General features: G+C 46.3%; 1 protein-coding gene across 2 annotated transcripts in view; it reads right to left on the bottom strand.

Moving 5' to 3' along the window:
* The window catches only part of LOC144753465 (cytochrome P450 2D17-like), a 296,252-nt gene that overhangs the window by 92,413 nt on the left and 178,905 nt on the right, over positions 1–24,934 (bottom strand). For both annotated transcript variants that reach the window (XM_078641151.1, XM_078641147.1), the window contains exons 5-6: positions 19,273–19,446; positions 1,899–2,040 (exon numbers count right to left, since the gene is read on the bottom strand). In XM_078641151.1, coding sequence (XP_078497277.1) covers positions 1,899–2,040; positions 19,273–19,446 — 316 coding nt within the window. The remainder of the gene's footprint in view (positions 1–1,898; positions 2,041–19,272; positions 19,447–24,934) is intronic.

The raw sequence follows: 24,934 nt of genomic DNA, 5'->3' as shown, positions 1-24,934 counted from the left end.
TAATCATACTTTTTAGTCATTTTTTAAAGAACCATTATAGAAAAGGGGCCGCAAATAGCGCTGGTATGTCGATGGCGTTTCGATCCTAGTCAGTTGGGATCATCATCAAGAACAGGTTGCCATCTGAAGGTGCTGAGGTATGGATGCTAATAGGACAGCGAGGCTAGCCCTATCCCTGTGGCGTGTGTCCAGGAGAAGGGGCCCGAAGGGGAGGCGCAGAACCACTAGGGCGCAGGGTTCCTGCCGGAGGGCAGAGCCCGGGATGGTAGATCGTTCCAATGGAGGAATCCGGAATTTAGTCGGATACGGTATCGAAGGAATCTGGATTGGTGTTGGCCCCGGAAAGGAAGCGTGAGCCAGACGGTCAGCAAGAGCTGATAACAGGGTCAGAGCCCCGATCCACTGTCGACCGACTGAAGCGGGTTGTGGAGGTGCCGTCTAGTCGGTCTGTCCGTAGAGGAGAGGAGAGGAATCAGTCCGGACGTAGACTCAACCATAATCGAATTGGTTTCTTGGCCGGAGTCCGCGATCTCCAGGAGGTCGCCACAATCGTGATCGGCTGGAACGGAACCTGAAATCGCGAGCAGTTCAGGCAGTGACTAGGATCTTGTTGCAGCCCCAAATTTCCTCATCTGGAGTTCATTGATGATACCCCCCACCCATCTTACTTGATAGCACGGAGTCTGAAACTTCCAAGATGTGCTTGAGTTAACGTCAACCCTATTTCCATCTCTAAGATAACGGCAGAGGGGCAGGGAACTCGGCCAACAAATGCATCTGACTTATTGAGTGATGGAATTTAAAGAACAAACACACTTTTTGGATCATGTACATTACACATAAGTACAATTATTTACTGTCTATTAGTCATTAACACATACATAAGTATAAAGACAGCTGATTTATACAGTATGTGGAAGTAGTGTTGCAGCTCTGCGCTAATAGAGAGATGCCTGAGTGAACACAAAAGAGCCCCATTTTTAAGATCTGGTTGACAGCACAGGTCTGCAAACCTTATTACTTACAATATATATATATAGAGTGGGCTTTGGGTAAGCCCCCATTCACACATGACTTTTTTAGATCAGCTACATTCAGCTTTTGGATTCAAACACTTTCAATCACATTGTATCAGCCCAGAGAAATCTCCCTCTCTGACCTCATGAGATTGGCTGTTTGATGTATAATTCCCCCTTATATGAAAAGCTTGCACTGCAATAAACAAGAGACTATTTTAAATTTTATATTGCATTTTTTTTACTATCAATACGAAGAACTAAATACCACCAATTCAACTTGAAACCCGCCACCAATACAACTCATTCATCACTGAAACCTCCACCACAATACCAATACCACCAATAATGTTACCACTAACACTGCCAATGTCGCCACCTACATTACACCTAAAACAACTACCACCATCAAAATCACCACCTTCACACTAATGCAATCTTCAATACCATGGCACCAGTGCCTCCGCCACCTATACCACAAACAGTGACGCCAATGCCATCAACACCAGCAAAAATAACACCAGCAAAGTCAGAAACTACCATCATAGGGGAGCCAAGGCCACAATACCACCCCCACTAGTACCAGCTACACCACTAGAAAAAACACCAATACCATAATTACCAATACCATACTTCTACCAATACCACCCCTTCTATTACCACTAATACTACTGAAACCAAACAATCCCACCAACAATATTACCAACACCACTACCAAACTTTAACAAAGCTAATAGGTCAGACTTTAAGGTTGTCCCTCATGAAAACAAATCTGCATGCCTGTGTTTGCCTGCATTGTCACATTAATCCTAGACCTTCTGTCTGGGCCAATGCATGTTTCAAACGCTTTTAAATGCCATACTAAACCACAGTGCCACTTACTCTGAATGTCTGGATACAGGATCATATAGAGCAGCCCCCAGCGCAAGCTGGTTGAGGTGGTCTCAGTGCCAGCGCCAAATAGGTCACCAACGGTAAAGAGAAGGTTATCCAGACAGAAGATGTCGCTGGGGTTGTCCTTAGTCTGGAAGGGAAGAATAGGGACATGGGTTAGCGACTGTAGTGATGCTGCAGATCCTACTCCCAATGGTATCAAAAATAATTCAGGTGACTCATTGAGATTGTGAAAGTTGCTGTGGATCTATGCAGGTAAAATAAATAAGGAAGAAGAGTAACCGTGTCAGGGAGGATTTCAGACCTCCATTTCGAATAAGGGAAAAGATTAATGACTAGTCACTGGGACTTTTCAACTTGGTATCTGAGGTTTGCCATTTTTAGCAGCGCGAGACCTATTGTTGTCGGCTCTGCTTACAAGGAACCAAGAGGGAGACAAGAGATGGGCACGTGCAGCATGCCCGAATCGGATCAGGTAGCGCGCGTGAACACGCGCTCCGATTCCGGCATGCTGATCCCAGTTCAAAATGGATCAGGAGGCACGCACACGCACATGCACACACACGCACACACACGCGCACATGCACACACACACACAAGCGCACACACACACACAGACACACTCGCGCGCACACACACAGACACACGCACGTACACACACACAGAGTGGAGTGGTGTGGCTTACTGGTTAGAGGCGTGGAGTGGTGTGGCTCACTGGGTAGAGGCGGCAGACCCGGAAGCAGAGAACGGCCCGAGACCAGGGTTCCATTCCCGACGCGGCAGGGTCGTGGACCAGGGTCAGCGGACTTGACAATTCTCGCCTCGGTGCCTACTCTAACCAGGGATCACACTCGGCAACTCTGGGCATTAAGCTTGCCTCATCTCTACAATGGCCCCCCACAGATGCCGGGGATGCCTGGTTTCACCTTGGAGATACCCAGAAGGGACCATCTCACAGGGAAAGCCAGGACGGGTTCCCCAGCGGTCTTCAGCGCCGGGACGCTTACGGGCAGCCGTGCGCTTTACAAGTCCCACACACATTTACATTTACACACACGCACACATCCCCCCCACCACACTCACCGGGCTCTTTCCGCGTGTCCCTCTCCCCCTCAGCAGCCAGTGGGTCATTCTCAGCAACAGGCGGGGCTCTCCACGGGCACGGGAGCTCCGCTAGCTCACACGCAAAGCTTCCGGCTTGCTTCACGGGCACAGGAGTGCGGGGTAGGCTCCCGTCTGCTTCCTGTCTTTCTGCGGCCCCGCCCCGTCCCAACACAGGTTGCCTGGCTTCCTGTCCAAGCCGGGCTGCGACGGTGAGTTTTTCAATACCTGACTTGTTTTGGACTTTTGTCACAGATTTTCTGTACTATTCCTGGCAACCATTCCACACTGGGCAGGTGTGTGGCAGAATAGGTCAGATAAGGGCATTGAAAAGCAATGGGACTGCACAATTTTCTGTTTAAATACAGCATACACCAAGAAGGTTTCTGCATAGTTGTGATCTCGTGTGAGAACTCCATGTCAGAACCATGCAGATTTTCGTGAAGGTCTTCTGACGCCTGTCTGTCTATTATAACAGCAATCCTTGAGTTTATTTCCCAATATTCTAGACATAACACATTACTTTATGTAATTGCACTTTTTTGTTTGAACCAACAGCAATCCAAATTTCCAACAGATTTGTAAGCTTCCATATTCTGAACGAGCGCACCACATTTGCTTTTTGGGAAATAAAGATTTATTATTACATCAAACTCTGAGATGAATTTGGTTTTATTGGCCCACTACATTGCCCCTGCCATCACTCTACCTCAGACCTTGACTCCCATACATCCGTTCATCATTCCACTTCCCCTGTGAGATACATGGAGCACACCACCACCCTGTATAACACCCCAGTACATACAGCATGCACCCTTTCAGCCGTACTCCCCATCATACCACTCTTATGACACTCTTGGTCACCAGTGCACCAACGTATGCATATCCTTGCATCCATCTTCTATCTGTCCCAGTGTTGAGAGAGAATTCAGCAGCTCACTGCCGCATCTTGGGCCCAGTCTCCTCTGCGCTCAGTCAGTATAATGTCTGAGCATGGAGCTCTTGAACATTACCCATGTTGTTTTGTGTAGACAAAAACAGGAACCCAACAACCCTTGCCTTCACCCGCTACCCCAGTTCTGGTTCCTAAAGTTAGTTAAGTACCTCTATATAAGAAACTCTCGTGGTCATGACTTTCTACAACTCCTCTCCTGACACACAACAAACTGCACGTTCACGAATGAGTAGAGACGTGGGCGAGTCTGAAAGGTGGCTCTGGCTTGGCTCAAGGGTCTGTTGGAACCTCGAGCCCACGAGGAGCCGAGCTTTCATGTGGCTTCTGCCTGCCACCCTCCGTCTACTCAGGATGTGGCATTCCAGCCAGAGCTGCCGACTTTACAACTGGGGAAACAGGGTCTACTCTCGGACTGGTTCAACATCCTGTGATTCTGGGCAAATCACTTAATCTCCCCGTGCTATAATACAATGAGTGTGACCTGTTGTAATGTAAACAGTGCTCATGTGAAGAGTCGAGCTGCTGAAAAATGCACTAAGAGGTAAAAACTCGACAGAAACCACTAGGACTTCAATTTTTTCCTTATTTAATTTAAGTGAGTTGCTGCTCATCCACTTGCCAACAGTCATCATGCAATACATTATACTAACAGAGGGAGGGATTAAAGTTATTGTATTGTTTACAAAACAGTGTCTTAAATGCTGATTACATTATGACACATATTATTTTGAGACAATATCCTCATATTGAGTACTGCGATAATTGTATAAACCAGAATGATAATATAATTTAAAAAAAATTTAAACTATGAAATCCTAGTGGCAGGGTCTACAAGAGGTGTCAGTTCTGTATTTGATTCTGGGTGAGGTAGAAGACCTGCAGCCTCTTGAGCTGTCCAATGCTTAATTTGTGCCAGTGCTTGCAGGATTTTGGGCATCGTTTGGAGCAAATTAAGCACTGCCTACGCTTAGTATTTCCACTGACTGCAAGCTCAGTCAAAGAGAAAAGAGCACGGAGGCACGTTAAATAGATCAACAAATAGGAAGATGCGATCAAATGGGTACAGGGACCATCTGAGCTGTGTTCTGTCCCGCTGCCCTGCACAGCAGTGGACATTGCCATCTGAACTGCTGTTTGTGCCCTCGCAGTATGCAAACACTGGACATTTGATCACCCAATGCGTCTTTTGTAAGATCTAACAAGGTGGCACGATGCGCCCAGGGTCCCAGGCTTTGGAATACCCTGAACCAAGCCTGAAAAGATGCCCAAGTACATAGCTGCCAAGTTTCCCAATCAATGCGTGACCAGTTAGCCCTGTACTTTTTTTCTTGGAGTTATTGGACTTGTAGTCCTGGTTTTATACTGGGTTTATTAAGACTACAAGTTCCAGAATTCTAAGAAAAATACAAGCCTGCCCTAAATGGTCACACATGGACCCGGACATTTGGTTGCTATTCAAGTACCTGAGTTTCACGTCAAAAACAAAACCCACCGCCCTTCCCCCAACCCACCTCATGGAGACAATACCACTAAATTCTATTAAACGGTGCCCCATAAAAGTAGCATCCACAAACATTACAAGCATATGTGGCAATAAAGAGTAGTTTCTCAGTTGCTGAATGTTACATTTTTAGATAAACATATTTATATCTGGGCCGATGTGTGTTTGTAGGGAAGCCGGTGGGTTGGTTCTTTGGAGGGTTTTGGGCAGTTTGAGACCAGTCCAATTAAAACAAGCATTTGCAATGCAATAGGTCTCGCATTTGCGATAGTTTAAGCTATTAGCATTGCAAATGACAATGCCTTTTATTTGTTTTACAAACCAAAACATAAATAAGACATTGTCATTTACAATGCCAAAAGCTCAAAACTACGTAAATGCGAGACCTATTGCATTGCAAATGCTTGTTAAGCTAGTGGTTCCTCTGTCTTGCAGACTTTTTATCAGGCTTACACAATAAAAATGAATGTCAATCACTGATAGTCCCCTTGATACACGTGTACACAGGGTGTAGCCCTGGGGGTTTAATACAATGATGGTTAATGATTAAAACCCTCTCCGATGACTGAATAGAAATGTGGGCAGTGAAATATGTAAGCAGAGGGAAACAGAGGAGGGGGAGACAGGATATATGGAAAAGTCATTTAAATATCACATGGATATCACTGCTGGAGTGTAGGGAAATGAGAAAGAAGAGAGACTGTAAATACCACTCAGGAATAAATACAATAGAGGATGGGGGAGGGGGAGAAGCATTTATATACTTCAGTGGTATAACTACAGTAGAAGAGGGACTGTGAAGCTATAACCTGGGGAGGCTCCTCCGCTATGCGGGAGAAGCATCGCCCTCCCTTCCAAATGCCTCAAAACAACAGGAAAATAGAAATAAAACAATAATAAACACATTTTATAATTGTTTTATTTTTCCTTATGTGTTGAGTCTTTACAGGCGGGCCATGGGGGATGACAGGCTGCAGGAGGAGTGGTGGGCACTGTTGTCAGTACACATGATAGTTTGGCAGGCCAAACCATCAAGTGCACTGAAGCGGTCTCCAATCCGAGCTGCGTTGCCGGGTTGGAGACAGCGGGCACAGGCTCCCAGTCTCACTGAAAGTGCACATTCAGAGCGCTCAGGCCAGTCCTGATGCTGCTCTCATGACACGAGAGCAGCATCCGGATTGGTGGCAGTGGAGTCTGTGAGCCTTGCCTGTGAGGAGAGGAGCAGAAGTGCACGACCCGGCCTGCTGCAGGTACGTTTTATTTTTATTTTTTCCATCCCGCTACCCCTTCCCCCGCCCCTGTACTCTTCCACAACACCACCCGCTACTGGCTATAACATCGGAAATTAAATACAAATAAACAGACATTTAAATGTCACAGGAGAATAATACAGTAGAAGTGTATAGCTCAAAAATGAGAAGGGTGATGTCAGAAACAAATAAAGAGCTCAATAGTGTTCTAAGATGGCCGCGTGGCAGGAGCTCTACGTTAGAGCTCCGAGTGCTTGGGATTCCAGTTTCTGGATTTAATCCCTGTTAGCACCCAGCATGGCGAGGAACGGAACTGGACCTTAAATAACAAAAGTAACAGGATCATTTCGCTTCAAGTAACTGGATTATATGTGGCGCGCCTACCTGGCTGGCGATGGCTGGAGCTCTCCGAGTACTCATCTTCATCTTCACGGAGCCGTGATCGTAGAAGAGGACCGAGTCGACCCTGCCTTCTCCGGATACCTGGCTGCCCCTGCCCATCGGCGGAGCTTGGGACGGAACCTGCTGGGGGGGCTGCCTGGAGCCTTCGTGGTGCACCTGATCGCCCCGGCAGAGGCTGGAACCGAGCCGTTATGGGTCTAAGTTGAGTGTTTGTCCATCAGAGGCGTACGGTACGCCTGAGGGTACCGCCACCGGTGCCGGCTTCAGGGGTCAGACACACGCGCACATGCACACACACACACAAGCGCACACACACACACACAGACACACAGACACACTCGCGCGCACACACACAGACACACGCACGTACACACACACAGAGTGGAGTGGTGTGGCTTACTGGTTAGAGGCGTGGAGTGGTGTGGCTCACTGGGTAGAGGCGGCAGACCCGGAAGCAGAGAACGGCCCGAGACCAGGGTTCCATTCCCGACGCGGCAGGGTCGTGGACCAGGGTCAGCGGACTTGACAATTCTCGCCTCGGTGCCTACTCTAACCAGGGATCACACTCGGCAACTCTGGGCATTAAGCTTGCCTCATCTCTACAATGGCCCCCCACAGATGCCGGGGATGCCTGGTTTCACCTTGGAGATACCCAGAAGGGACCATCTCACAGGGAAAGCCAGGACGGGTTCCCCAGCGGTCTTCAGCGCCGGGACGCTTACGGGCAGCCGTGCGCTTTACAAGTCCCACACACATTTACATTTACACACACGCACACATCCCCCCCACCCCACTCACCGGGCTCTTTCCGCGTGTCCCTCTCCCCCTCAGCAGCCAGTGGGTCATTCTCAGCAACAGGCGGGGCTCTCCACGGGCACGGGAGCTCCGCTAGCTCACACGCAAAGCTTCCGGCTTGCTTCACGGGCACAGGAGTGCGGGGTAGGCTCCCGTCTGCTTCCTGTCTTTCTGCGGCCCCGCCCCGTCCCAACACAGGTTGCCTGGCTTCCTGTCCAAGCCGGGCTGCGACGGTGAGTTTTTCAATACCTGACTTGTTTTGGACTTTTGTCACAGATTTTCTGTACTATTCCTGGCAACCATTCCACACTGGGCAGGTGTGTGGCAGAATAGGTCAGATAAGGGCATTGAAAAGCAATGGGACTGCACAATTTTCTGTTTAAATACAGCATACACCAAGAAGGTTTCTGCATAGTTGTGATCTCGTGTGAGAACTCCATGTCAGAACCATGCAGATTTTCGTGAAGGTCTTCTGACGCCTGTCTGTCTATTATAACAGCAATCCTTGAGTTTATTTCCCAATATTCTAGACATAACACATTACTTTATGTAATTGCACTTTTTTGTTTGAACCAACAGCAATCCAAATTTCCAACAGATTTGTAAGCTTCCATATTCTGAACGAGCGCACCACATTTGCTTTTTGGGAAATAAAGATTTATTATTACATCAAACTCTGAGATGAATTTGGTTTTATTGGCCCACTACATTGCCCCTGCCATCACTCTACCTCAGACCTTGACTCCCATACATCCGTTCATCATTCCACTTCCCCTGTGAGATACATGGAGCACACCACCACCCTGTATAACACCCCAGTACATACAGCATGCACCCTTTCAGCCGTACTCCCCATCATACCACTCTTATGACACTCTTGGTCACCAGTGCACCAACGTATGCATATCCTTGCATCCATCTTCTATCTGTCCCAGTGTTGAGAGAGAATTCAGCAGCTCACTGCCGCATCTTGGGCCCAGTCTCCTCTGCGCTCAGTCAGTATAATGTCTGAGCATGGAGCTCTTGAACATTACCCATGTTGTTTTGTGTAGACAAAAACAGGAACCCAACAACCCTTGCCTTCACCCGCTACCCCAGTTCTGGTTCCTAAAGTTAGTTAAGTACCTCTATATAAGAAACTCTCGTGGTCATGACTTTCTACAACTCCTCTCCTGACACACAACAAACTGCACGTTCACGAATGAGTAGAGACGTGGGCGAGTCTGAAAGGTGGCTCTGGCTTGGCTCAAGGGCCTGTTGGAACCTCGAGCCCACGAGGAGCCGAGCTTTCATGTGGCTTCTGCCTGCCACCCTCCGTCTACTCAGGATGTGGCATTCCAGCCAGAGCTGCCGACTTTACAACTGGGGAAACAGGGTCTACTCTCGGACTGGTTCAACATCCTGTGATTCTGGGCAAATCACTTAATCTCCCCGTGCTATAATACAATGAGTGTGACCTGTTGTAATGTAAACAGTGCTCATGTGAAGAGTCGAGCTGCTGAAAAATGCACTAAGAGGTAAAAACTCGACAGAAACCACTAGGACTTCAATTTTTTCCTTATTTAATTTAAGTGAGTTGCTGCTCATCCACTTGCCAACAGTCATCATGCAATACATTATACTAACAGAGGGAGGGATTAAAGTTATTGTATTGTTTACAAAACAGTGTCTTACATGCTGATTACATTATGACACATATTATTTTGAGACAATATCCTCATATTGAGTACTGCGATAATTGTATAAACCAGAATGATAATATAATTAAAAAAAAATTTAAACTATGAAATCCTAGTGGCAGGGTCTACAAGAGGTGTCAGTTCTGTATTTGATTCTGGGTGAGGTAGAAGACCTGCAGCCTCTTGAGCTGTCCAATGCTTAATTTGTGCCAGTGCTTGCAGGATTTTGGGCATCGTTTGGAGCAAATTCAGCACTGCCTACGCTTAGTATTTCCACTGACTGCAAGCTCAGTCAAAGAGAAAAGAGCACGGAGGCACGTTAAATAGATCAACAAATAGGAAGATGCGATCAAATGGGTACAGGGACCATCTGAGCTGTGTTCTGTCCCGCTGCCCTGCACAGCAGTGGACATTGCCATCTGAACTGCTGTTTGTGCCCTCGCAGTATGCAAACACTGGACATTTGATCACCCAATGCGTCTTTTGTAAGATCTAACAAGGTGGCACGATGCGCCCAGGGTCCCAGGCTTTGGAATACCCTGAACCAAGCCTGAAAAGATGCCCAAGTACATAGCTGCCAAGTTTCCCAATCAATGCGTGACCAGTTAGCCCTGTACTTTTTTTCTTGGAGTTATTGGACTTGTAGTCCTGGTTTTATACTGGGTTTATTAAGACTACAAGTTCCAGAATTCTAAGAAAAATACAAGCCTGCCCTAAATGGTCACACATGGACCCGGACATTTGGTTGCTATTCAAGTACCTGAGTTTCACGTCAAAAACAAAACCCACCGCCCTTCCCCCAACCCACCTCATGGAGACAATACCACTAAATTCTATTAAACGGTGCCCCATAAAAGTAGCATCCACAAACATTACAAGCATATGTGGCAATAAAGAGTAGTTTCTCAGTTGCTGAATGTTACATTTTTAGATAAACATATTTATATCTGGGCCGATGTGTGTTTGTAGGGAAGCCGGTGGGTTGGTTCTTTGGAGGGTTTTGGGCAGTTTGAGACCAGTCCAATTAAAACAAGCATTTGCAATGCAATAGGTCTCGCATTTGCGATAGTTTAAGCTATTAGCATTGCAAATGACAATGCCTTTTATTTGTTTTACAAACCAAAACATAAATAAGACATTGTCATTTACAATGCCAAAAGCTCAAAACTACGTAAATGCGAGACCTATTGCATTGCAAATGCTTGTTAAGCTAGTGGTTCCTCTGTCTTGCAGACTTTTTATCAGGCTTACACAATAAAAATGAATGTCAATCACTGATAGTCCCCTTGATACACGTGTACACAGGGTGTAGCCCTGGGGGTTTAATACAATGATGGTTAATGATTAAAACCCTCTCCGATGACTGAATAGAAATGTGGGCAGTGAAATATGTAAGCAGAGGGAAACAGAGGAGGGGGAGACAGGATATATGGAAAAGTCATTTAAATATCACATGGATATCACTGCTGGAGTGTAGGGAAATGAGAAAGAAGAGAGACTGTAAATACCACTCAGGAATAAATACAATAGAGGATGGGGGAGGGGGAGAAGCATTTATATACTTCAGTGGTATAACTACAGTAGAAGAGGGACTGTGAAGCTATAACCTGGGGAGGCTCCTCCGCTATGCGGGAGAAGCATCGCCCTCCCTTCCAAATGCCTCAAAACAACAGGAAAATAGAAATAAAACAATAATAAACACATTTTATAATTGTTTTATTTTTCCTTATGTGTTGAGTCTTTACAGGCGGGCCATGGGGGATGACAGGCTGCAGGAGGAGTGGTGGGCACTGTTGTCAGTACACATGATAGTTTGGCAGGCCAAACCATCAAGTGCACTGAAGCGGTCTCCAATCCGAGCTGCGTTGCCGGGTTGGAGACAGCGGGCACAGGCTCCCAGTCTCACTGAAAGTGCACATTCAGAGCGCTCAGGCCAGTCCTGATGCTGCTCTCATGACACGAGAGCAGCATCCGGATTGGTGGCAGTGGAGTCTGTGAGCCTTGCCTGTGAGGAGAGGAGCAGAAGTGCACGACCCGGCCTGCTGCAGGTACGTTTTATTTTTATTTTTTCCATCCCGCTACCCCTTCCCCCGCCCCTGTACTCTTCCACAACACCACCCGCTACTGGCTATAACATCGGAAATTAAATACAAATAAACAGACATTTAAATGTCACAGGAGAATAATACAGTAGAAGTGTATAGCTCAAAAATGAGAAGGGTGATGTCAGAAACAAATAAAGAGCTCAATAGTGTTCTAAGATGGCCGCGTGGCAGGAGCTCTACGTTAGAGCTCCGAGTGCTTGGGATTCCAGTTTCTGGATTTAATCCCTGTTAGCACCCAGCATGGCGAGGAACGGAACTGGACCTTAAATAACAAAAGTAACAGGATCATTTCGCTTCAAGTAACTGGATTATATGTGGCGCGCCTACCTGGCTGGCGATGGCTGGAGCTCTCCGAGTACTCATCTTCATCTTCACGGAGCCGTGATCGTAGAAGAGGACCGAGTCGACCCTGCCTTCTCCGGATACCTGGCTGCCCCTGCCCATCGGCGGAGCTTGGGACGGAACCTGCTGGGGGGGCTGCCTGGAGCCTTCGTGGTGCACCTGATCGCCCCGGCAGAGGCTGGAACCGAGCCGTTATGGGTCTAAGTTGAGTGTTTGTCCATCAGAGGCGTACGGTACGCCTGAGGGTACCGCCACCGGTGCCGGCTTCAGGGGTCAGACTGCTGGCCTGAACAAGTTCTGTGGTTCCAGATAGCGGAAGGACGACGGACGTCTGGAGCTGCCCGCATAGGCACTGGGCTGCGCCGAGTGCTGGGGGTGTGGCGCCGCCACAGGAGCGGTCGGATCGGTGCCCTGAGACGGGCGGGAGCCGGAGGGACGTCTACAAAAGAAAGGAGCTGGTCCCGGCTGCGCCGAGTGCTGAAGGTGATCGGAGGAGTGGCCCCCGCCGCCCAGGGAGCTGCCGGAGTGGAACCCCGAGGCGGGCGGGATCAGCAGAGACAACGGGCGTCAGGAGCCTGCCCTTGCCGCGCCGGGAGATGGAGGTGACGCCGCTCAGGGGGGGAGATACCTGAAAGTTCTGAGGCGATCGGATAATCACAGGGGAATTGGAGGAAAAGGGAAAGAGTCAATGGGAAAAGACACAACAACGCCCATCGAGGCGGTAGGGGCTGCAGCAATGAGGCTCTGATCGTGCACGAAATTGCTGCTGAGCAGAATTCTAAAAAAAGGTATTTATTTACCCTACTCGCCTATACACATTTTTGAAAATCCCTCCTTTTTGAAAAACCCTCCTTTGTTCAAAATGGCTGGAGCCATAAAACTGTAGTAATAAATCTCCTTTGGTACCTCTGTTGCTCACGAGGCTCCTCAGCTTAACTCCCCCACACAAGTCCTCCAATACAGAGATAAGCCTCCCTCCCAGCAAGACATGAACTGTGCCTGCTGAAATAGAAACTGAATCTGCACTTCCCTGTTATCAAAGCACCAACAACAAAAAGAGGACTACCGTCTCCAACTTCCCTTTTGAGGCGGACATTTTAGACTGGTCTCTCTCTCCCTTTGGCGGCCATCATGGACTAGTCATTCCCACTTTCTGGCCAAGTGCCTGCCTCACTACAGTACTATACCTTTACTGTTATTTTGTTCATTTTTATTTACACTTACATTTTCTATTTAAACCCTCGTGTGATTTAGTGTCTGCCTTTATTGCAACAATATACCCCTACTTGTACTCTGTACATTTATTGTAACCTGCACACTTCTCACTTTGCTTCACTGATAATGTACCGATCGCTACCTCAAATTTTTCTGGCTGTTCACTAGTATCAATATTGCTTCATGCAGCTTTCTGGCTGCACCGGTATCTGGATTCAGTATATCATCAGTATGATTCTTTTATTTGTGTACCGTACACATCTGTAACCTGCACCTACCTCACTTATATTTTTATATATGTTTGTACATCTTGTAAGCTGTACCGTTTGCTACCTCATATATTTTCATATATTTCTGTACCGTTTGCTACCTCATATATTTTCATATATTTCTGTACATTGTGTAAATTGCACCCATTTCACTGTTTATTCTTTGGTGTTCACAGACTGCTAACTGCATTTTTGCTCACTAGTGTTGCTTGTGTTCCAGGTAACGCACTGCCTGCATTGTTCTTTACACATCTGTATTACTATCGTCCACCCTCCCATACCCACCTATACCCACCTATACCTATACCCACCTACACCTCCCATACCCACCTATACCGCCTCGCCCTCCTACACCGCCACCCCAACATGGAGCCCATCGGCAAGCACACATATAAAATCAACTACCCATCCACACTCACCAAAAAAGCCGCTAAACGCTTTAAACACAACTTCCTGAGGTCCCACCCTGAAACACCCTTTGCCGACACCTACTTCTCACCGGTCAATGGATCCCTGAGCACTGATATCATCTTCCACACCACACGCAGAGCTCAATGGAGAAAAACGTTCCACACCTTACTCACAGTCTCCACCACCAGGAAATCCGCTCATGGCCTAACTCTCTACATCACACCATCACGACTCTTCCAAGGCAGAGCCACCATTACTATTTACAATAATGGGATGATCCTATCCCAAGCCACAGACAGGAACTTGGAAATACTAGATAACCTGTTCCCCACTTTCAAAGATCACCTCTCCAATACGCGGTCAGACGCTCACATCTCCCTCAGTCCCACCACCCCTGACGTCATAGCTCCCAACACACACAACACTTCTAACCTAGCACAGCACCAGGTAGCTGCTACACACTCAGCATTCAGTGACACACCTACCACCACCCCAAACTACTCAGCCCCCACCCACAACCCCTCTCTCCCAGTTCAGCGCCAGGTAACAACCACTCACGCTGCTACACACTCAGCATTCAGTGACACACCTACCACCACCCCAAAATACTCAGCCCCCACCCACAACCCCTCTCTCCCAGTTCAGCACCAGGTAACAACCACTCACGCCTCTAACACAGACACAGATCCCTCCCCCTCTCACAACACTCGCACCCCCACCCCTCCTTCCGGACCTAAGACCTCCACAAATACCACTATTATCACTCCTCTCGCCCAGAACATCATAACCAACATTAACACTGCTAACCTAGTACCGCACCAAAACGACACGCACAAAGACAAATCCCTCCCCCCCATGCTCAGTCCCCACCTCCCTCTAACGTACTACGCAGAACACACCTCTTCTTTTAATCTATCTCCCCCCCCCCCACAACAGGACCATCCCCAATCCCATGTCCCCACCCACTCTCAGCCCCCATTACCCTTCCTGCATCCCCAGCTCAACTAACATACACCCATCCTCCACTTTGATCTCACCGCCTACCAACAACGCTCACACTCACACTCACGCCCACACTCATACCACCAATCTCCTCCCCAGTTCATCCACACCCAACACGCCCAAACACTCTCCCATTCCCAATACCATCTCGCACACTAACACAACGGAGTCCTGCACCAACACCAGCCCACTATCCCGCCTGCACGACATCTCCCTGGTCAGTCATCCACCCTCGACCTCCACCCCCACCTCCATCACTCCCCCCACATTGGACTTGATTATGGCCACCCTCACTCAGATCAAAGAAGACATACACAGCATCAAGGAACGACTCTCCACATACCCTATACACCCCTCACTCACCTCCACCTCCACCCCAAACATGCCCCCTACCCCACCGGTTGACACTCGTACTCAGGACTCCACACACCGGACATCACTGCCTGTTCGTAATAGCAACACCCGCCCCCGCCGCCCCTGCAACACATCACCCACCCCCTCCTCCCCTCCCAACGTGTCCCCCACCTCTTCGGTTAACTCTCTCACTCGACACTCCCCACACTGGACCTCAACCCCCGCTAGCAATCGCAACAGCCGCCCTCGTCGCCCCTGCTACCCTCTTTCGGACCTCGACACACTAACTCTCCTCCGTGAGTATGACCCAACCCCCCAAAATGACACATCCACCACACACCTCACCATTCCCACGATACACTCAAATGCCCTTAGACCCCCCACACTGAACAGCAGAATATCCAACCCCAACAACCTTAGGAAAGTCCCTCTCTCTCTTGAACCCTCTACCGTCCTCAACACACCCCAGCTCAAATGCACTCTCCTTAACTGCAGATCAGCCTCGAAACATTCCGCCGCCATCGCTGATCTCCTCTTATCGCTGGACCTTGACCTAATCATTCTGACTGAAACATGGCTAACTGAAGCCTCATCACCTATAATGGACATTCTGGTTCCACCTAATTACCACATAATTAGACTTGACAGGCCAGGCAAAATAGGTGGTGGAATCGCATGCATCCACAGGAACAACCTCTCCGTTCTGAAAGGCAAGTCCACCTCCATATCATCCCCAACATCTTGTGAATACATCTGCCTCGACATTATCAGTAATAAATGAGGCGGCACCTATGCAGTTAAAAAGAGTCTCAACTAAAATGTCCAACCCATGGTATGACGGAAGTCTCAATGAGGATAGACGAGACATGCGAATGGCAGAACGCACCTGGAGATCAGCTCCCTCTGCACTGCACCTAAAAACTCTGAAGAAAAAGAGAAACGCCTATTTCAGGAAAATAAAACGTTCAAAACTAGACTTCTTCAGCCTCCAGCTCGACCAAGCAAAAAAACGTCCAAGAAAATTGTTTGAGCTAATCAAAACTCAATCCAAGGAACAACCCCAACAGCTCAGCACTGTGCGCGAAGCTCCCTCCTGTGAAGACTTCTCCGCTTTCTTCATCCAAAAAACTGACAACATTAAGAGCGATCTCCTCGCGGACGCAAGGCTCTACTCCAAACCTCAATGCATTGCACCCATTGAACCAAAAAACAATGCTACATGGTCATCCTTTGGCACATACTCTGAAGAGGAAATTGGCAAACTGCTCAGCACCTTGAAACCATCCAATCACCTCACAGATCCCCTTCCTGCTAACGCTGTAAAAGACTTTGCCCCTTTGCTTCTCCCACTCTGGACTAGAATTATCAACGGCTCTCTTCAACAAGGAACCATACCTGACTCCCTCAAAGTTGGACAAGTCACTCCCTTACTAAAGAAACCTACAGCCGACCCCTCTGATCTGAACAATTATCGTCCCATCACTAATATCCCCACTCTCGCCAAACTCTGGAAAAATGCGTACAACTACAATTGACTAAACACATTGAACAATTTGATCTCCTCAATCCTCATCAATCAGGCTTCCGAGCAGGACATAGTACAGAAACTGCTATGACCCACATAATTGACGACGCACTTCAAATGCTAGACCAAAACAACACCTGCCTTCTCATCCTTCTTGATCTCTCTTCAGCATTCGACACCGTTAAACATGAGAACTTACTCGAACTACTAAGCACTAGAATGGGATTATCTGGAACTGTTCTCAAGTGGTTCAACCTAGTGATGGAACCTCTCACCACCTTGCTACAGGCAGCTAACTTACACTTTCACATGTATGCCGATGACACCCAACTTTACCTCAAATTACAATCCCCCAAAGACATCTTGCTCCTGAACTCAACGATCAGAAGCACCCAATCTTGGCTGGCCGATAATCATCTCAAACTCAATGCTCTGAAAACAGAGTTCCTTCTGATCTCACCTCCAGCGAAGATCTCCACCACTCAAAGTTGGCTCAAACACCTAACTGCACTCAATGTCCAACCCACCATCGTGGATTCAGCAAAATCTCTAGGCATAACCCTCGACACCAATCTCAACATGCAGCAACACATCAACAAGGCAACTAAGGGAGCGAATTTCCAAATCAATACCCTGAGGAAACTCAAACCATTCCTCCCAGCCAATGACTTCCAAACCGCAGTACAAGCACTAGTCATCCCTCGAATAGAATATGGCAGCGTCGCCCTCTGCGGACTCCCGCTAACTACTACCGCACCCCTAAGAGCTTCTCTAAACGCTGCAGCGAGGCTCATTACTGGATCAAAAAAACACTCTCATATTTCCCCTGACTTGAAATCCCTGAACTGGCTGCCTTTTGAAGCCAGAATACATCTGAAAATCGCCAGCATGACTCACAAGGCGGTACACCTGAACTCTCCCGGCTACCTCTCTCAGAAGTTGACAATCTCTGGCGGCGCTAGAAACACGAGAGGCACAAACAATCTTCTGCTGAAACCACGTAGATTCCGGAAGGAAAAAACATATAAACGCTCCTTCTCAGGAATGGCACCCAGAATCTGGAACTCACTCCCCCCCCGAAACTAGGCTCATCTCTTCCACTACAATCTTTAAGAAAGAAGTAAAAGCTATCCTTATGGCAAAATACACCTGAACTGTTACTTAGGTCTCCTTAAGAATAGGCACCGATCTGTATTCTTGTTTGACCCTGTTGCATATTTTTAATACTTGTATGATTGATTTACTGATTTACATGATTGGTTTTGCCCTCACTCATTTGTACTGTTTGCTCCTCTGATTTATTTGTTTTGAATATGTTCCCTCATGTACCCTTTCTGTGTAAAGCGCTCTGATATCTGCAAAGATCTTGTCCGCGCTATATAAAACTTTCAAAATAAATAAAAATAAACTGTATAAGTACACTCGAACAGGAAGGGTATTTAAGAGACAATTAAATATGCCAAGAAAATAAATATAGAAGAAGAAGGTCTTGGTGGTATAAGAGACACTTAAATACTTCAGAGATACAAACACAGTAGCAGTTGTGTGGCTCTAGGGAAGAGAGTTAAGAGATGGAAAAGATGATGAAACCATCCAAGGGAAAATGGCAGGAAAGATCATTTAGTCACACACAAAATCCAAAATTGAGCGCCAATGGTCTTTGCGTCAATTCCATTTCAAGCGATATTTGCACTCAAACCCATAGTATTTTCTATGCGAATTTCTCTGGTATTACCTGGGACATTTTATATAGGCAAATCAGGTGAGAAGTGGCAGACACGTGTCGAATTACAATGCAGAGCACTGCAACTGCTCGGTAATTTAATTTCCGACTTTGGAAACTCAGAGTGGCCGGAACAATGTGCTTAGGGGGAAAATCAACGCACGTGGTACATATATTTACCCAATGTGGATTTTGTACCCCCAAAAAATGGAGGGACTGTTAATGAGACCTACTGTAGGGTCTACAGTGCTACAGCATTTGGGGAAATAAGAAACATCAAAGGTCATTAATATGGGTTTGTACCACAAACCTTGGATCACATTCCCACTCCTAGTACACCATGGTGATGTTAGTACATGCCCATGCAGGGAAATCATAATTGTATGTTACAACAACAGCGCTTAGTCGAAAACCTGCTAATGTCTCTCCCTGCAAACTTAGACTGTGACATCTGTGTGAACCTGAATTTTGGTTAGTCAGTGAATACTCATATTTGCGTCAAGTATTCCGGAGATATGCAATATCTAGGTTGAAACTAGAGGTGTGTGAAATTTTGTGAATCTCTTTCTATACAATTAGAGTGTAACTAAAAGTTTACGATGTACATGACATTTGCAACTATCACATTTGTGGTGACCTCTTTATTTAGCAGGGTATGGTTACCTCTATACTAAAGATATGAGCATTTTTATAAATGAGCCCCCCCCATATCTCATATTCTGAATATTGATACCTTCTCCATTTCAACAAGGAAGGCATCGATGAAGTCCCTGGTCATCGCAGGGTCAAAGGTCTCCTGGTGCTCCTTGATGATTTCTCTCATAAAGCTGAATATTTCCCTCTGCGGTCGAAACACTTTCCGCTCCAGAAAAGGGATGCGCAGCAACACAGGGAACAGGCTCAACACCTGCGGGGCAAAATGTGGAGGAAAACAAGAGGTTGGGTATTTAAAAAGATATGGCTCCATGTATTGAACTCCAACAATGACAGTCAATGATTAAGTAGTGTACAGGTATAAACACATGCTGATCCATTCAGATAGCAGAAGACCAGCTTTATGTATTGTTGGGAACAAAAAGCAATGCTCGGAATGCTCACATCCATCGGTCATTAGTAGTTACTCTGAGCTGCCTTCCAGTATTTTCATTGTTTGGTGTGCCACTTCAAACAGGAATCATCTACATGCAATTGTTCTTGGCCCAGACACTAAAAGTGGCAGCTGGTTACTCGAACTGCTCTTCTATGCAGGTTCTTCAATCCAACATTTTTGATTGAACTCATTCATCAATGCTACAGCAATGGTAGCCAGGTACTAAGTTTTATAAACATATGACTGACCATGTGACCACGGCACTAATCACTGCACTAAATCCAAGCACGCAGGAATTCTGCTGAAGCCCATTGACCAGCCTCCCTCTCTCCTTCCGTCGCCATATGATAAAGCGCTAAACTTATATACAAGAGCCTTCCACAGCCTCCCAAGAAATACCCCCATATCATCCTACCGTAACTGGGTCAGACTGCTATCAGCTAAAAACAGAGTAATACTGGTATTCAATACAATCAATGGCACCACCGCACACGCTATCTATACAGAGCCTAACTCAGCAGGTGTCTTGACCCCCTGGAATAATGCAAGGAAGCCAGGGGTAAGTTAAATGGTTTATTCAAGAAAGTATTATCCCTACAACAGGAGCGTAGCTATCCCTCGACCAGCTCTAGCATAACTGACTTCACTGGAATGCTCGCTGGTCACATAGAGCACAGATGCAGGCTACCCCCACACCACACATACCTATACAAAGTTTCTTACCACTGGCATTGTAAGACTCATAAGCACAACACATCTTCGCCTTACAAATGAACAATGTACTGAAGGAAAAGCAATACACACAATGATATTTTTAACTAAAATACGAACATGCAAAGGGATACAAGAACATCCAAATTCAATGATGCTCTGACTACTGAACATAATCCTTAAAATATGCAGGTGGTTTGCTACTCCGGACACTTCTTAGCACAGAATCCACATCAGTTGCCACAGGAATCACCCACACCTAACAATGGGGCAATACTAAGTCGTTCAGAGGGCCTGCTCATGTACCATCACACATTACCATGAAAGCACTGTTGCTTTGTTACTCACCAACCCGACTTTGACCACCTCTCTGATATAAAGGCACTCGTCTGTTTCATCTCTCACCATTCTCCAAAACCACAGAAAAGCAACAAACTTGCCTGACCTTAAATGGCCCCCTGAACTTTGACAAAACTCCTCCTTTCCAAGCACAACAAATCTTCACCCACCTGAATATGTGGGATATGTTTCATGTCCTGGATACGCTCTTCCATCTGTGTGTCAGAAAATGCTATATCTTTCATCCAGCTGGGGACTAGCTTGGTGCCTGCCAGCCTTTCCCTCTTAATGGGGTCCTTTGAGTGACATCATGAACACTGGTGCGATAAGCAGCCGCCCTGTCCATCATTATACTACCTACATCACTTACTCATGCTACAGCCATTTGAATCCTGTTCTTGATCATTGTCTTCGCCCTCTCCACAATACTATTACTTTGTGGCTTGTAAAATGAGGTACTATTATGTGAAAAACCGTGTGACTCCAAAATACTACCCTTCTCCCCAGAAATGAATTATGTTCCCCCAACAGGGATCTCAAGGAATACTATGTGTGCTACTCTTACCTGTTATCTACTTGAACAAATGGTTGATGATGCCTTTGCAGACTTTATAGTTATGGGAGACTTGAATTTAAATCTGCTAGTACCATTTGCAAGAGACGATATCACACAGTCCCAATACCAACAATGTCTTATTCCAGAGCAATCAATGGACACTGCAATAAAATCCAAGCAGAACAAAATCGGTCTTCGTGAGAGACATTGAAGCATTGGGGCTACGCATACTAAATGTGAGATTCCAGACGGATTCGCCCCCAGCATGGTCATTTCACACACAAAATGCGAAATCGCGAATTGATTACACGATGGTAACATTGAGCATCTTTAACAATATTACTTTGTTTTATTTAAGGAAGCTCCCTGAGAGTGATCACAGCCAGCAAATAATTACTACATCACTTAAAAGTACGAAACACCAATTATATTTGTCAATGCAAGGTCAGGTTGGAACCATAAATTAAAGGAAATTAATTTGGAAGCCAAATACTAAAGAAAGTACCCGTGAACTAGCTCAAAAACTGGGTACTGAATGCTTTCAAGAAAAAACCTCCAACTCATCAATCGATCACTGGGTAAGCTTCACACGCAAAATAATTGATTCACATGACCCCTCCATCGAAACGAGGAATAGAAATATAATGCGGAAAGAAAAAAGGGAAGCAAAAATTAATTTGACATATACGAGTCGGAAAATGAAACAGTCCCGAAACAAACTCAGGAAAGAGTTAATCAAGCTTCCAATCAACAAAGAAATATTAGCCACCATAAAACATTAAATCAAAATCTGAGGAAACTAATCTGGGATGAAAAAACCAAAGCCAATCATGAACTTTGGACAAAAATCTTTTACGCCAGTAATCAAGCAAACTCAAGGGAGTTTTGGAAAATTATAAATAGCCTACCAAGACCTGATAAAACTGCTGTGTTATCTGTACTAACTGAGACTGAATGGGTTAATTTCCTGGGAAATCATTTGAACCCGGATTACAAAATAACGGAAACATATGACCACAAAAGGAAGGAGACATCAAACTTAGAGTTTGACAACGAAATTGTAATAACACAAGACAAAGTGGTTAAACTAATAAAAAAACAAAAAAATGGGGTACCAGGTCTAAACGGTATCCCTTTTGTCCTATACAAGGAGGATCCAGCCATATGGGCAGAACATCTAATTAGAGTCTTTAACGAAGTAGTACGGAGAGGGATGATCCCTCAATCTTGGAGAGGGTCACTAATATCCCCTATCTTTAAAAAGGGAAATTGGGCCCGGCCTGAGAACTACAGCTTAATAACATTACAAGACACGGACGCAAAACTGTTCGCAGGGATTTTGTTGTCGAGCCTATCCGATTGGGTAAAGAAAAATAACATTCTTCCGCCAAATCAAAGAGGTTTTATCAAAGGCCTAGGCACCGCAACTGATATTCTTGCCCTATTAATGAACAAAGCAATTGCAATAAAACAACCTTTGTACTTATGCTTTGTCGATTTTAAATCCGCTTTCGACTGTGTGTATAGAGAGCTACTGTGGGAAAAGCTATGACTGCAAGGGATCCCACCTCAACTATTACAGCTGATACGTCTCCTCCATACTCACACCTGGGTCAGAGTGCGGATGGGGGATGGGAGGTCACTAACTAATGAAATACCGACATCAGGAGGCCTAAAGCAAGGATGTGTACTTGCCCCATTACTATTTAACCTGTTTTAGCAGATTTAACGGAGGCACTGAATGATACAAACGCTCATCCACCGAAGCTTGCTGATAAACATATATCCAACCTCCTATATGCGGACGATGTTGTTCTCTTAAGCAATACAAAAGTGGGATTACAACGTCTAATAGCGCGAATATTTGAGTATGCAAAAGAAAATAGGATGGTAATAAATTAATCAAAATCCAAAGTCATGGTGATTACAAAAAACTCAAGACGGAAATATAAATCCAAATGGTTTCAGGGAAAGTCGCAATTAGACCAAAGTAGAAACCTATAGATATTTGGGGGTTTTATTTAATGATAACGGAAACCTTCTCCCACAGAAGCTTGAAATCTATAGGAAAGCAAATGCCTTGACAGCAGCATTTAGGACTATACAAAAATCGATTAGCGACCTAACTTATCGTCCACTCCTAAAAGTGATCCCTGTTAAACTGCTACCCTCCATAACTCACAGCAGTGAGGCCTTAAATGGAAAAGACGCAGTTATTATCAACAATGCTACCTCAAAAATGTTTAAAATCCTTTTCCATTTGCCCACTAATGCTTCGAAAGCACAAGTCAGACTGGAATTCGGTCTAAACAACCAGCTGTATGCACAAAAGGGAAACGTAATTAAAGTCTGGTATAGAATAAAAAAATGACAAAGACAACCTAATGTCCCAGTTAATTTGGAGAGAAATTAGCGGCCATAGCAAATCACCTGCCTGGAAATATTTAGATGCGGCTTTGGCAGAACTCGAGGTTAGGCCGTTTTAGGATTCTACTATAACTCCGGAATCATTTAAGAAAATTATCAATAAAATAATAGATCACTTATTGCTGATGAGCGACAAAGCCACTCTTGCAAAAAAAAAAGAAAACATGCATGGCCCATAATAAATGGATTCTCAAAAAAGACGGCACAGCGATACTTGAATACACCATGGTTGCTGAAAAACAAACAAATGTTTATTAAAGCACAATTTGGTGTATTGCCAGGACTATGTCATTTACCACCTTGGAAAAAGTACGAAAAGGATACTGTGGGGTCGATTCCGATTCAGGAAAAAAAACGTACGTACGATTTGTATCCGGAGCCCTCTCCGTACGAATCATAGCCGTCCGTCCGAGTCGCAAAGTACGATCCGTATTCCGTGAATCCGTCCGAATCGTCGCGATCAGTACGTATTGCAAGGCTGAAACCGTGAACCGTACGACTCGTACACATACCGTACGACCTGACGAGTACATACACACCGTATGGTCCGTAACACCCATAATCGCAGGGGTACGCACCGTACCCTGCGATCATGGGGTGTACAAGCCGTACCCCCATTGCACAATCAGTGTACGAGCCGTACCCCATGTACGATCGGTGTACGAGCCGTACCCCATGTACGATCGGTGTACGATCCGTACACCCATCGTACAATGGGGGTACGGCTCGTACACCGATCGTACAATGGGGGTACGGCTCGTACACCCATCGTACAATGGGGGTACGGCTTGTACACCGATCGTACAATGGGGGTACGGCTCGTACACCGATCGTACAATGGGGGTACGGCTCGTACACCCCATGCGATCATGGGGGGTACGCACCTTACCGGGGGGGGGGGCGTTCCGTACCTTTTTCGGCGCGAACTCTACTTTTACGGCTGTTTTCAGCTCCCGTAGAAAAAGGGTCGTACGGTGCGTACCCGACACGTATCGTACTTGCTAACATAAAAACCAGCCGCGAAACGTACAGATGTCGCGTACAGCGGGTTCCGAGGAAGAATCGTATGGAGATTAGAGTCGTACAGTGTCTTGTACAACTCGTACGGAGTACGGCTCCTGGTACGAATCGTACTTCGTCGTTCGTACGGGACGTTTACAGGTACGATCCGTACGGGGAAGAAAACGCTCCGTACGACGATTCGGAGTGCTTTTTACCGGATCGGAATCGACCCCTGTATGTAGACTCTGTAAATCTGGGGAGGAGAAGATT

The sequence above is a fragment of the Lissotriton helveticus genome, chromosome 1_1 (genome assembly GCF_964261635.1).
Source record: "Lissotriton helveticus chromosome 1_1, aLisHel1.1, whole genome shotgun sequence".
In the NCBI taxonomy this organism is placed as follows: Eukaryota; Metazoa; Chordata; class Amphibia; order Caudata; family Salamandridae; genus Lissotriton; species Lissotriton helveticus.
The sequence above is the reverse complement of the archived record's forward strand: the minus strand, read 5'-3'. Positions and strand labels throughout refer to the sequence as shown.